The sequence below is a fragment of the Ambystoma mexicanum genome, chromosome 6q, assembly GCF_040938575.1.
Source record: "Ambystoma mexicanum isolate Mex_15411 chromosome 6q, UKY_AmexF1_1, whole genome shotgun sequence".
Lineage (NCBI taxonomy): Eukaryota > Metazoa > Chordata > Amphibia > Caudata > Ambystomatidae > Ambystoma > Ambystoma mexicanum.
The window spans coordinates 1,126,370,408-1,126,385,074 of record NC_090937.1 but is presented as its reverse complement, the minus strand read 5'-3'; the positions used below and the strand labels follow the sequence as shown (position 1 = coordinate 1,126,385,074).

General features: G+C 46.1%; 1 protein-coding gene across 1 annotated transcript in view; it reads right to left on the bottom strand.

Moving 5' to 3' along the window:
• COMMD8 (COMM domain containing 8) overlaps window positions 1-14,363 on the bottom strand; it is a 371,100-nt gene extending 356,737 nt beyond the window's left edge. The window contains exon 1 of the mRNA XM_069631717.1: window positions 14,182-14,363. Within this exon, the coding sequence (XP_069487818.1) occupies window positions 14,182-14,226 (45 nt within the window). The 5' untranslated portion in view covers window positions 14,227-14,363. The remainder of the gene's footprint in view (window positions 1-14,181) is intronic.
• Window positions 14,364-14,667: the final 304 nt, after the last annotated feature.

Genomic DNA, 14,667 nt, shown 5'->3' with positions numbered 1-14,667 from the left:
TCTTTTTTCTTTTTCTCCTGAGTTTAACTTATGTTAGAATGGCACATGACTCGAGTAGTTTATTACATATTTGATCACGTAATTACCTGTACCCGCAGGTCCCGACTGCGATCTGGAGAATCAGTAGGAGATGGCAATGAGGTCAGTTTTGATTCGAGTTAGCTCTTCTTCTCCTAATGTTGATATTACCATAATGAGCCCTACACCGTATTGTTTTGCATTACCTTATAGATGCATTGCCGAAATATGTTGCATCACGCCTAGGAAACTAAGTACCCCCAAACCCTGAAAAAGGATTTTGTTGTTATCCGAAACGCGTTGGCAAATTTGTATTACCATCATTGGAGTGTATTAGGAGATACAGACATATGTGATTGAATTATTCATGTACTGGTGTCTTGGAAGCACAGAATTGTGCATGAATGTGCAACAGTTATTTGCTTTGTTTAAATTACCATTTGGGAAGGACTTTTTATATTTTGCCTTCTGTATGATCTTATGTTTGATATGAATTAAGGGATGGCGGTGAGCCTCAAGAACCACACCATTATATTCTTTCCAATGAAATACGGATCTACTTGTGTTTGGTTGCTTTTTGGTTTTAACACACACACACGCATGTATGTAACTGTGAAATATAGTATTACCAAAATGTAGTCACTTGTGATTTATTATTGATTACATATTTACCTTATTGTACTATTTGAAAAATGTACCTGAACACTTGGGGTCTTTACCCCTCAGGAGCGCACTAAAGGGGGCGCCAGTCGGCAGCAACTGGCTTGTTGTTAGTCCTTTGTTCCTTTGTCTCAGGTGGCCTTGAGGCTTCTTTTTTTCCCCCCCATCTGCACCTGAAGTATCATAAATGAAACTTCTATGAATATTTAGTGCCCCCTATCCTTTTCCCTTACTACTGAGCTCTCATAGATCGACATTTGCTGAGAGCCAGGTAGAAAGATATATTCTGCTTGCTATTTTGTATAGCGCACATCAGTGTTTCTTAGCGCTAAGATGTGATCAGGTTTTTGTCCATTATGAATCCGGTTTTAGCTGAGCGCGAAAGGGAAATGTGTTTGCAGCCGAACGCAGTGTAGATGTTTTCATAACAAATCTATCTCTTTGCAGACTGTCAGATATAGCCTTGACTGATTTGTTTTTGCTTTGCTTTGTTTTTGTTCTGCAGAAGTCTTTCCGTCTTCATGCAAGAGAGGAAGAATGTTAGCACGATATGCTTGCTGTTCTTAGAATATAGAAGAACATGTCACCGGTGGCACAGTACAGTACGCAGCTATGTTGAAATTATGTATGCGCTTAGGCAGTCGAAAATGCTGGCTGCCATAGACTGCTTTCTACGCATGTAAAATGCGTCATCGCTACAATGCTATTCTGTATAACAGTGGAATTCTGTTCTGTTCAGTAGAGCAGAGGAGAGTGAGTCAGTAGTTTCATAGGGCAGAACTAGAGAGAAGCTGTGCTGAAGCCCTCATAGCTAGAGAGCGCTGATAGCTTGTTAGTGATTAGTGACTATTGCCATGAATAAATAAACATGCATTCTCATTATTCATTTTTGTGTCTGCCGTGATCTTCTTTTTGTTTCAGTAGATATATTTTTTGATTCACAGTACGATATTGTGGAAAGCACTTATGTTATCCGGTGGAGACTGATGCAACTGTTCTTCAGAGTCGTGGATCAAACCCAAGTCTGTGTCCTCCCAGTTACCTGGTTGTGTAGATTGTGAGGTCGAGGTATCAGTGTCTCTGTTGCCTTCCTCATCGTCAGTGGTAGAGGATTGGAGCTCTCCTTCCTCTTGACTGTATGGGGAATGGTGTGGTCCTGGCGAGGCCCCTCGTGTTCTAATGGGGCTGATGGTCCTGTCAGGTCGACTGTGCCTCATAGGCCTGATGGGCAGTCCCCTTGCTTCGTTCACCCAGTTTCGGTCAGGTTTGCTGCGTCCCCCCGAAAGGCCTAGCGCTTCGACGGGTGTTTGCAGGAGGAGCTGGTTTACTGGTAGCCTCTAGTTTTGAAGTAGGCTCTGAAGAGTAGATAGTACTTGTACGGATAACAAGTACTTGTAAGGATAAAAGGGACTGCGGGTTGAGTAGTGGTTCTGTTTGTTGTAGAGGAGCAGCCGGGTTTGGTAATGTCGATTGCGTTAACTCTTGTAGCCTTGGTTCCACTGGTGGTCTCCGTGGTGAATATTGGGTTTCTTTAGATGATTGGGGTGAGAATCCCTGTTCAAACTCTGAATCAAAGTGGTGCTCCAGTATCTGATCTGTAAGAATTGACGAGACCGGCGACAGTGTTGGACCCATTGTTGCAATTGGGTCATCAGTGTTCCCTTTGGGTTACTGAGGTGGAGAATGTTCCCCAACTTCTGTTATTATATCGTGCTCGTCCATGATGTTAGGCGAATGTAGGTGCTTGATAGGCAATTTTAGGACAATTGGGCTTTGTTGGGCCTGTGCAGAGAACTGTATTTGCTCTTGCTCCTTCCTATTTGGTACACGTTTGTCACCCGATTTGTGTTTCTGCTTTTGTTTTTATAAAAATACAGTTTTTCCCGTTTTTGACATCTTGTGTATGTCCGTAGACAGACGCTTTAATGTCCTTTTTCGCCTGCCCCCCCCATCATCAACGGGCGCAGATAGGAAAGGTGTTGGTGACCTTCCATGTACTGTTAGTGATGTTGCATTTTTTCCTGTGGACGGGACAGTCAACGGGGGGGAAGCTGTCGTCGTCGTCGACGGGGCGAGTGTCGTCGACGGACGTGTGGACGGTATTGTCGACGATGACAAGGCCGCCGACGATGATGGTTTGATGGTCATCAACGATGATTAGGCTGACAACGATAGTTTTGCCGGTTTCTTGGCGACCTTTGTTGATGGAGCACCTACTGCCGACTCTGTTGCTGTTTGTCATCGCAGGGTTGCTCGTCGGCCACGCGTCGACGGACCGGCGGTTTTTCCCTCCTTTTTGCAGATCGCAGATGAAGAGGAAGATGTAATTTCCTCCTCTGATCTGGCCTTTTTATCTGATTTGCATTCCACCACACTTTTAGAGGATTCTGCCTCTGAAGGGGAAGGTATCATTGAGCCAAAGGGCCAATCTTCTCTTCCTATCTTTGAGGGTTTTTGTGATAAAAGTAGCACAGATCTCACAATCCTCCTGAATGCGATTAGGATTTAGGCAGTATACGCATTCAGAATGCTTATACCCTCAAACGTTTTTATTTCCACATGATTAGCATGCCTTGAACACAACCTGAATACAAGGAGGCTTTCAGATATATTAAGGACTTTATAGCTTCTGCCGCATGCATGGCATACTATGACCCAGACCTAGAAACCAAACTCACAGTGGATGCCAGCCCAATGGAGATAGGGGCTATCGCGGCTTAGTTTAAACCTGGATCCTCGTCAGCACGTCGCATAGTGTTGCATGCCAGCTCGAGTCTATCAACCAGAAATCTTGGCTGTGGTATGGGCATGTGTGCACTACCATATGTTCCTGTACGGAAAGCGATTCACAATCGTTACTGACCATCAAGCCCTCAAATGCTGAAATGCCACAGGGAATTGCACGGTGGCGATTACAGCTGCAAGAAAATCAATTTGACATAGTGCATAACCCAGGAAAAGAGAACAACCCAGCTGACAAACTGCCCAGTGTGACAGGGCCAGCCCTATCAGAAAGGGGGGTTAGGGAGCCCACCCTAATCCCACTGGTGCCAAAATGTAGACCGGCCCCCTCCCCAACTCTCCCAACCTGTAAAGACGACGTGCTCTGGGCCACAGGGAGCACCGTGGCAGCAGCAGCATCCCCGCCGAAGAGGGAAGCGCAGTACCAAAGGGGTGTCACGCTAACCCACACCACCAGTCCAGGAGTGCGGCTCCAGCTGACGTTGTCAGCTGGAGCCCACAAGGAGGAAATGGTGTCACTAAACCACCAGGGATTAATAATTAAAGGCCCAGGGAGGCCTAAGCCACTAACCATCCTGGGATTGTATTGCATTAATGAAAAGGAACCATGAGGCCTCAACCTATTAAACCACCAGGGATTACAGTATTATCGTTTAAGGGCTTGCAGGCCTTCATCAATCCAGCAACCCGGGACCCCAGCAGGGTCCATGTTGGAAAAAGGGCTGGGCTTACTACCCCTTTTAACTCCTGCCTGGGCCCTACTCCTGTCACACCCCCTGGAGCTATTGGTTAAGTTAACTGGCCAATCCTGGGGGAGGGGTGGGGTATTTAAAGAAGTGTGCGTCAGTGTGGGTTAGTTAGGTGAGGACAAGAGGAGGTCGAGGACATCCAAGAGTCCCAAGACGACGAGAGGATTTTGGAGTGCGGAGGATATTGTTAAGGAGGGGGGTCTGTAGAGTGTTTGTGTGAGAGAGGAGAGTGAGCAGTCGAGGTAGAGTGGGAGACAGAGTAGTGGTGGAGGTAGTAGAGGTAGTGTAAAGACTGGAGGGGGTATCTGTACTTCTGCCCTCTGTATGGCAGAGTAGAAGCACAGAGCACCCCAGCCAAGGTTCTCTATATGGTAGCGTATGGACGAGCAACCAAGGCTTAAGCTCTCAGGAGGATATGCAGGCTGGTTTGTAAGTACAGTGAGTCCCCAAGCCCCCACAAAGGAATGTCCACACACTATGTTCCGTGCTAACACAGTTCTTTATATAAAAATAAGGTTCAGAGATATATACACACTTAATAACACACTTTGTACTCTGGTGATTCTAATGTGGCAAACATATACAATGTCTATGTGGTACCATACTTGGCTTTAGATTCCTATAAAATGCATCAACTGCTGACAGTTATAAGGTAACATACAAATCATGCAGTAAGGTGTATCCACATAGATCATAGGAAGGAAGGCAAGTTAGGTTAAACAATGGAAGAATGTGTTCTTTAGCTACATAATTCTGAGTGAGGATCCCCCCCACCTGGGCAACCTGTAACAAAAGTATTAACGAGCCCCGTCCATAAATGTTTAATCAGTTTTATTTCCTGGTCAAAAAGTTTTATCACCCCCAATGTACCTGTTTGAAAAAGAGTGGACGCCATTTAAAGCAGGAGCCACAGGGCGTTGAGATCCTCGAAGAAATGTGGAACACTGGCATCAAGACAGCAGCTTTGATTTTCGCAGTGTCTTCGACGATCAGTCGAGGTAGTCCAGGGATGATGAGGCATGCGGTCCACCTCGATGTTAACTGTTCGCTGCCACAAAGAAGAATCAGTGGTGGATGTGGGTCAGGCAGAGGGCGTCGAGTGTCGGGAGTTTCAAAAATGGTAGCAGGCGCAAGTGTCGGGAGTTGCTTCGGCAGTCCTCCGGCCCGTCGGTGCTGCAGCACGTACCTCGGGATAGCTTCGGCGATCAGGACTCGACCGCGGGCTGGTCCTTGGATCTTCACTTCGTCAGTGTCCTTGGGGCGTCTTTGTCGGCTTTGGGTGGCGGGAAACCCACTGGCAGACTTTACTCGGTAGCCGATGACCTTGACTTTCTTCAGCGGGACAAAGCGATTGACGAAGATGTCAAGGGAGCCCTTCGATCAATGTTGTTAGGCAAGGTGGAGCTTTGCGGCTCCAGTCATCGAGCAACACCACATCAAGCTGTCTGCGCTTCTGGTCGACACGACTCGCCTGGCTTCCAGCAGTTACGGAAATCCTCCGAACCCCGGTCGACGGCAAAGGACTTCGATGACCTCAATGTCTCAGTGCTTTACTTCAAGATTCTCGGTGGACCCCTTCTCCTGTCAACAGCCTTTTGGGACTGGCTTCCAGGGCGCCTTGTTGAAGAACATCAGTTTTGCAAGAAGGTCCCTCGTAGCTCGGGGAGAGGTCTCCTAGCCAGGTCTCTCGGATCGTTTCTCGTCAGACTTGACAGCTTTTAGATTTCATTGAAAGGAAATGCAGCAGCAATTCTTCTTCCAGCTGGGCTTCAAGGATGAGCTTCAAGTTTCAACTTCAGCTTCTGAAGCAATTGGTAAGTGAGAGTTCCCCAGGTATACACATCTGTCCCTCATTCACTCTGGCTGAGCCAGGCTCAGTCAGCTAATCACACAGAAGGGCATTCATGCAGGCAGGCAGCCAATCAGGCTCACAGGCATTCAGGCTGTTCTCTTCCACCCAGATGCACATAACAAGGAATGTGGATTGGGACAAGCACCCAGCCTTTCAGCATACCACACTGCATTCAAGTCAGTTTCAGGCAGGGCTGTCTCATTCATTGTGTCACACACACAGACACCAGACACCCATAACATAGAATGCATGTTGGTCACAGACTCTATTCACCTAGGTCCCACCCCAAGGGTGTATCCACAACATACAGTCACTGGGAAGGCTCCGGTCAGTCTGGACAGGACTTCCCCACAATACCATACATGGTTCTTCCACCCAACAGCAAGTCAGGGGAAGGGACAGAGTCAGGGCTTCCCAGGACTTTGGGAAAACAAGCAGGCAATAGAAACCAAGAGGCCCCAGAGGCCATCTTACCGTCTATCAGGAATCCACCGTTTACTATGGCAGAGCATGGGTATCCCAAAATGGAGGACACTCAGAGCTTGTGTCACATTCAGCATGGAACTTGCACCAGCCCATACCCTGCTCTGTGGGCAACACACAGGTGCACAAAAACATACACTAGGGGTACAGGGTTGTACCCCCACCCAGGGGTGCCATAACGGTATCCCAAGGGTCTGTGTTCACCATGGCCAAAAAGAGGAAGAGCTGCACTGCCATGAGGCCCACTGGACTTTTACTGAGAATGTTCCCATACCTGAACTTTGGTACAGAGGACGTTCCTACCACAAAGCGCATTGAGGCCATACAAATGGGGAAAGACGCTATATAAATGACAACTACAATACAATACCACACCTAAAATGGATTAATTTGAGAGGTCTTTACTCTGGTTTAAACATGCGTGATAGTCAGCAGCTCTTTGTCGTTATTTGAGGCCAGCATGCAGTTTTTTGTTATGCACAATGTGCATACATGCAACAGACAGCCTACCTTTAATGAGAAGACATCACAAATTGATCAACCACCTCATAATACGCACTTAGTAAGAGATAGTGGACTTTTAGCTAAAACAGGCATCACGCATATCTCATCTTCAAGTAATATGTAGTCAGAAACAGTCTATGTAACAGGTGAGATATTACCCATAGGCATGGGTACAGAGGGGAAAGGGACCAACTGAGTCCTTAGTTCTTTAGCAACGGGGGTCCACAGGCTAATTTTGCCCCTGTAGAAATGTTAAGTGTTCAAATTCTGACTGTACATCCTAAATGAGACTATGTGTATTCAGTGTGGCTATAGATGAAACAACAATGTACATGAACTGTGCTAGTGATAAGATAGTGATTTTGAGCACAAGTTGGGATCCACGCCCATTGTTGAATTCTTTAAAAATGGATTTATCCGTCCTAAAGCAGAAAGCTACCAAGGTAGCTCGGCAGGATGAGTGACTGTTGATGAGATGTTATATCCTTCAAGCTGCATGTAAATATGGCTTTTTGCCATTCCCTCTAAAAATATATGTGCTGTAAAATGTATGGTTCGAACCAGAGAAGTGGTTGGGCCAGATGCGTACTCATACAGAGAAAGGAAATGCATACCAAAGACAGATATGACTATACAAAGCCGAAATATTCAAAGCAAGAAAAAAAAAGTCACTCTACAATGAATGGGACACACTCAAGAAACACCTAGAAAAAGATGTGCAACATCACAAACGAGTTAAGAAACCCAGCAGTACGCAACAAAACACCCACCCCACCCCATCCCAAAAACGATATAATGATCTTGCAGACCACTTCAAAAACAGAATCAAACATCCTTCAAATCATTAAGAGCAAGCGAAAAGCACCATCGACCACCTCAACCAGCCAAAACCGGAACCACCTACTAGACTAAACCAGCTCCTGCCGATCGACAGAAAAATTGAACAGCCTGTTGAGCAAAAGCAACAAAGCTAGCTCTCCAGCAGACCCCGGCCCAACGGATGTATATAAGACTATCCTCACCCAGAAAACACCTGCAGAATATTTCCTCAACCTCTTCAATCACTCACTAGCTACAGAACCATGCCATAAGCCTTCAAATCTGCGCACATCAAGCCAATCCTTAAAGATCCATCGGGAAATACAGAAGACCTAACCAACTACCGACCAATCTCAAACATCCCTTACCCTGCAAAACTACTAGAAAGCAATTCCTATGAACAAATCCTGGAACATGTAGAAAAAAAGAAGAAAAAAAAAAAATCGGATACTAGACCAGGCACAAGTAGGCTTCAGACCCATGAGAGGAACGGAAACTGCATTACTATCTATATGGGATGATCTCAAAACCCACGCAGACGCCAACATCAAATCAACACTAATACTACTCGACCTGTCAGCAGCCTTCGACACAGTCCACCACGAAACATTCATCAAAAGACTCAGGTAACACAGTGCTCCTCTGGCTAAATTCCTTCTTGACAGAAAAAAACAGAAGCAACTTGGATAGCACCATACAAGTCAGCAACTCGCAAAACATGTGGAGTCCCACAGGGCTCCTCGCTATCACCACTATTCTTAAATATCTACATGACCGCCCTGATTAACCTCATCAAAAAGCATGGCCTCACCTGCTATAGCTATTCATATGACACTCAAATAATCTATAAAATAAATGCCAGCGGAGAACAAAACCCAACACTCACCAACTGCCTCACTTAATTAAACCAGTGGATGAGCACCAACAGCCTTCAACTCAATCAGGACAGAACAGAAATTATGACTGCACGCAGCGACCCGTTGAATAACCACCACATCGCATTGCCTACCGAATTGGGAAATCCACCAGAGCCATCCAAAGTGGTCAAAGATCTCAGAATACTAACAGAAAACAAACTAACCCTAGAGCCACAAGTCACAGTAGTTAAGAAAATGCTTCTTCCACTTGCACACAATCAAGAGGATACTGCCCTTCTTTACCTTCCCACACAGGACACTCGCCATCATCGCTCTCGTCATGTCAAAAATAGACTATACCACCAGGATCTCTCTCGGAATTCCAGAATACCTTATGAGAAAACTACAACAAATACAGAACGCATCAGCAAGACTACTCCTCAGACTTACTAAGAAATAACACATCATACCAGCACTGAGAACATTACATTGGTTACCAGTCACAAAACTCTGCATAACACACCGAGAAATCCCCGGCCAATGAGCGGAAGTCATATATGGAAAAACGTCTATCTACAAACCAACACAAAAAATACGGTCCAGAAACGACATTCGTCTCGAACCGAAGCAATACACAAAATACAAATCTGGGGGGGGAGCAGTATTCTCCTGCCAAGTGGTGACACTTTTGAACTCGCTTCCAAAAGGATATACTAACAACAGAAGAACACCTAAAATTCAGGAAACTATTAAAAACATGGCTCTTTAACTTGCCAAGCTAAAGAGAGAACACAGGCGAAAACAGACCACAGCGCAACACAATAAAAGACTCCGGAAACCAGAGCACCTAGAGAAATACACACTCAACCCCAAACACCATACAATAAGATTAACCCAACGGATCAAACAAACGCAGAGAAAAAAACTCCGGCAACCCCCTACTAAAAACTCTAATACTCTGCATGCCCAGCACCCAACACTGAAGAACCATGACACAAAAACACTGCAAACTACAAGCAATCTACCGACTCTCCACAACACCCAAGATGCAAATAAAACACTTACATACAACCACCCACCAAACACCACCCAACATCGACCAACTAAAAACATACCAGGACACAGTGACTGTTTTTTTCAAAATGAAGCCACCAACAGCACTTCAAAGCTCTCTTACTCTTTTCATCTCAATTTCACTAATTAACCCATCCCAATCCCCTTTCTTTTCAGATCTATCTGGGAGCCTGGAGATCATGAAAATGGCAGCAGTGCACGGTATAAATCATAATAACATATTCATGGTGGGAGTGAGGGAAATTCTGACACAATATGAAAATCAAAAGATGTAAACCCGTAGCTTAGTTTCCCAATAACTGCAGGGCTTGCAAAATCTACTAGCCCACTAGCATTGGTGAGTAGTTTTTATGAAGGGCAAGCACCATTTGCATGATACTCAACCTTGCTAGCGCGTATGGGGATGTTAGGAACCTATTTTGCATTTACTGCAAACACACTGTTTGCAGAAACTGGCAAATGCATGTTTCACTGTGCATGGTTGGCAGCATTGCACCAAACATGAAGTGTGCTTATGGCGACATGCACCATTTTACAAAAAGCACTGGTAAATATTCTGTCACCAGTCAACTTGAGGCGAGTGCATTTCTCTTAGATCTAGTATGTAAACTAAAGAAATCGCCCTGCAGATCTAGTGGGATTTTTGTTATAATTTGTAAGGTCTGAACAGTGGTCAGCACACAAGAAGCATTTACTTTCGCTTGAGCGGTTTAAGAAGCCAATACATTATACCCTGGGATAAAATATTCAAAAGAAAGGGCCACAGGTATGGCAGAGTTTTATGCACAACATTTAGCAAACAACAGTGTACCCAGCATGATGGAATCCTATTTTTAAACAGAGTGGACCCTGCCTCAATGCTATTCTCATAGTTATGGCATAGTGTAAGCTTCTGGTCAGGTGAAAGGACAGGCTCAGCAAAAAAAGAGACTCGACAACATGTTTGCTGGTTTGTCAGCAGTGTACTTTTAAGTCTGCTGAAAAGTGTCCTTTGGCCGGATGGAGGACCCCCATTTAAGGGGGCAGAGCATCAGTTAGGAGGTCAGGGCAATTACCCACGCCTTGGGACACCTACGTTTAGAGACACTGAGCCAAACAACTATAGGAATTGGTCCAGACCCCTTATGCCCCATCGAACACAATTAGATGGGGAATCCTTGCTTAAGGCAATCTGCTTAAATAACTCACGCAATGGCTAAACGGGAGTTTGCAAAGGGTGAGTTACTTTTTCATCAAGGAATGCTGTTTGGCTGTGGCTGCTCCCTGTGCTGTGGAGTTGGAAGCAGCTACAGTGGGAGGAAACCGAAAGGAGAAGCAATTCGAGCGCCGTTGCGCTACTTTGTTCTGCCCACCTCTGTATAGCTCCGCCCAAGCAGGAAGTGAAAGTGGCTAAAACAAGCCCTCCGGCACCCTTGCGGCGCTAAGCCCGAGTTTGCAAAGGGCTAGTTACTTTTTCATCAAGGACTGCTGTTTAGCTGTTCGACGTGGATGGCTGCCGGGTGACAGAACAATTAGTAAGTGCAATAACTAATTGATAAGAAGTCTGTTCATCACCTGTACTGCAGGCAAGACCCACTGCTTGCTTGGGATACAGCCATAACACAAATTGATAATTAGATTACCATTCTGAGGCTCTGTGACACCGTACTCGTGCAAAGAAGAGCACGGGGAAGCTAAACTAAGGTGTAAGAAGGGACGCTTCACAACCTAACGGCGGCCTTGCTCTCCATCCTATCTCTTTCTACCAGAGACTGCTGGGCTTGCATTTAAGTTACTTTTTCTTTTTATTTCCACAAGCCCTTTGATCTGGTTAGAAAGCTCAGTTGCCAATAGAACAAGTCTTGTGACTGCGTCCCTACTATTCAACCTCGGCATTGTCCTCTTCTCACACAATTTCCCCGGAGACTGCGGGGGTCGTATTCTATTTCTTCCTACGAGTCCTTTGATCCAGGGCCTGGGTTTAGCTATAATACCTGCCTTAAGGCTTACTCTACCCACCAACTGGTGTCAGCTATGAGGGCTGGCCTACGAAGCCAAAAAGGAACGCCCTCTTATCCGGACGCTATCTTACCGGATCCCGTGGGCAGCAGTTATCTGCCTTCAGTTGGGGGTAAGCGTTGGTCCCCCACTTTGGGCCATCCAACGAGCTCAACCTCTCTTTGTGCCCTGCCTCCCCTCTGCCATACATCTTCTGATTTGAAAGAGGCTCTGTCATCTTCTTTCTCCACGGCCCAGCAATTGCCCTCAACTCATAATGGGCAGTGCTACCCGGCCTCCTCTCATAAAGTGCTGATTCACAATTCTGAAACTGTGGGTACTTTTATCATTCCTGCCATTCCAAATGGAAGACTGTATCCTAAAACCCTAAAACAACAAAAGCTGATGCATCCTATGCCGGGACAAACCCAGAAGTCCCGATGCGCTGGTGTCCGCCTTTGGCCCCCACCTAGCTCCTTTGTTAGCGTCACAAAGCCACCATTTTGGGGTCCCCGACGCAATGCACTCAGGCTCAACTGTGTCCACAATACAATCCTTTCACTGGCCCAAGTAACAGGCAGCAGGACCCCAGGCTCCCGCACTCCAAGGAGCGGGAGGGCCAACCCAGTTTCCGTGCTTTTCAGAGCACTCCGAGATTCCGGCGGGCAGGGGCTCTGATTGTCATCCGCCCATCTTCGTTCACAGCGGGCCACTTCCCTCGCCCCCTAGGACCGCCTGTGCGAGCTGGGTCCCCCACTAAATCCCCTTCGCCAAGCGCGGCCGAACCCACACCGGCTTTGGGGGCGGCGGTGTCCCGCCGGACCAACCACAGGAGCTTAACAGCTTGGGGGTCCGTGCAACAGGCCCCCTCTTTGGCCTCCGGACCCCACACAGGGGTTCTTCAACAAGTTCAGCAGGAGCCGCCGTGCTCCGTTGTCCGCATCTGGCCGATCTCCCGCAGGCTGACTCCCGTAAGCCTCGCGTGACCACCATCTTAGGCGGCCCAGGATATGCGGACACGGTGATGTACGCTGGGCCGTCTCCTTCTACAGCCCCGGCTACAAACTCGTAGGGCACCCAAGCTCAACCTTCATAGACAAGCGCACGAATTTTCAGGACCTCAGAGCATGCATTTATGTACTTTTGATCAGGATCGAATGCTGGATCGCAGGAGCTCCTCCAGAACTCGACTACTCACATGGCTCTCGTAGCCACGCCCCTCAGGCATCTGTTTGTTATTTGTCCAGGGACCGTAGCATTGAGGGCACAATGGCTGGCTAGATTTGTCTGCCACAACTGGTGGCTGGACACAGATTGTTTTTTTGGTAAGGCTAGCCTCAGGTAATGAGGTATTCCTTACGATCGAAGAAGTTAAACTGCTGGAAGAATGTAAATCGGCCGGCTAACGTTAATGAGAGGGAGGACAAATATTAATAATATGAATGGGGTTTATTTTTTTTAGGCAGGAAAAAAGTTGGGCTATTTTACTTAATTCCTATTACATTTACTGATTCTTATTGTTTAGATTTCATTTTGTTTGGTTTCTGTTCCAACTATGGATGTTACGCATGTCTCTGTATTCTATTTCATTGATTGGCATTTTGCTATACAGACTGTTTTTTCTTTTGTGAAAAGTCAAAATTTGTTTGACTACAACACAGTAAAAAAAAAAGAATTTAATAAAAGAAACATAGCCATTTGTGATGCTGTGGGTGGGGACACTCAAATAATTTGTAGCCACATAAGCACCACAGAAAACTGGAACATTAACGAGTACAGTTGGTGAGAAACAGCTTGAAGTGTCATCATCCATATGTGAATCACGCTGTAGGTAATGATGAGGCAGGAGGCTTGAAGTACAAAAGCAACCTTCTTTATCAAGTTACAGTTTAAGATAAAAAGTAGTAAATAGCAGAACTCTAGTATTAGCATCCATCTGAGTTGGCTCTCTCCTGCCAAGTCTCTTCCAACGGACTCCCATGGAACCTCCATGTCTCTCAGGTTCCATTGGGATCCATTACCTAAGTACATTCCAATGGTGGGGAGAGTCATCGTAGTAAATGGTGTGCATGCTACACAGCTGTTATGCAGATACATGCTGGTGGAATAAAATGCAAGAAATATAATGGTCAAAAGGTTTAGCGCCTTGTCGGTCCGAGGTGGTAGTTCCACTAGCTTTCGAAGTATCGACGGCTAACAGAACTAACATCTCAGCAAATAAAATGTAATTATATACAACCTTAAAAAGACTCGGGTTGTTTCCAGTATGACCACTCAAGGGATCTTTAAAAGATTACAGCAGCAATGCGCAGAAATCATTTCTTAAAATAGCCATTCGTAGTTCCCTGAAACAGATGGCGGCTTACAAGTATTTGCGTATCATCACCATTTCGATTTTATACCAATCTTAACTATCCCTTAGCACTACTTTCCCCGAAATCCCTACCTGGCCAATCTGGGGAACTGGCACCTTCTCCAGCAGTTGCAGCATCCCTGCGGTACCTGAACTACAGTCAACTCAGTGACTACAGTAGAAACAACTTCCTATTGGAAAAGCGGACCTGGCAACGTGTCCTCTTCACGTGATGTTCACTTCACGTTCCGTGATACGGAAGGCACTGAAAAACTCGCGATCGATTCAGATCAGACAGTAAATGGCGTGCTGTCGAGGAGAGCGCGTGAGTGCAAGTGCACGGTAGCTTCAAACTTGATACATACGTAGAGCTTTGAAATGTGGCCAAACTAAGCGCACGGCATATGGGAAAACACAGCAAGTCATTGGGGATCTCTGTGAGAGGGTACTGGATTGCCTGCTTCCAGCTTGACACAGATAACGATGAGTTTGTACTGATTGTTTGTTTCTCGTGAGTTCTCCTTTGTTCCTCTGACAGGATGATGCAACAAGTATCATTCAGTAAATGTGTTCGTGCAA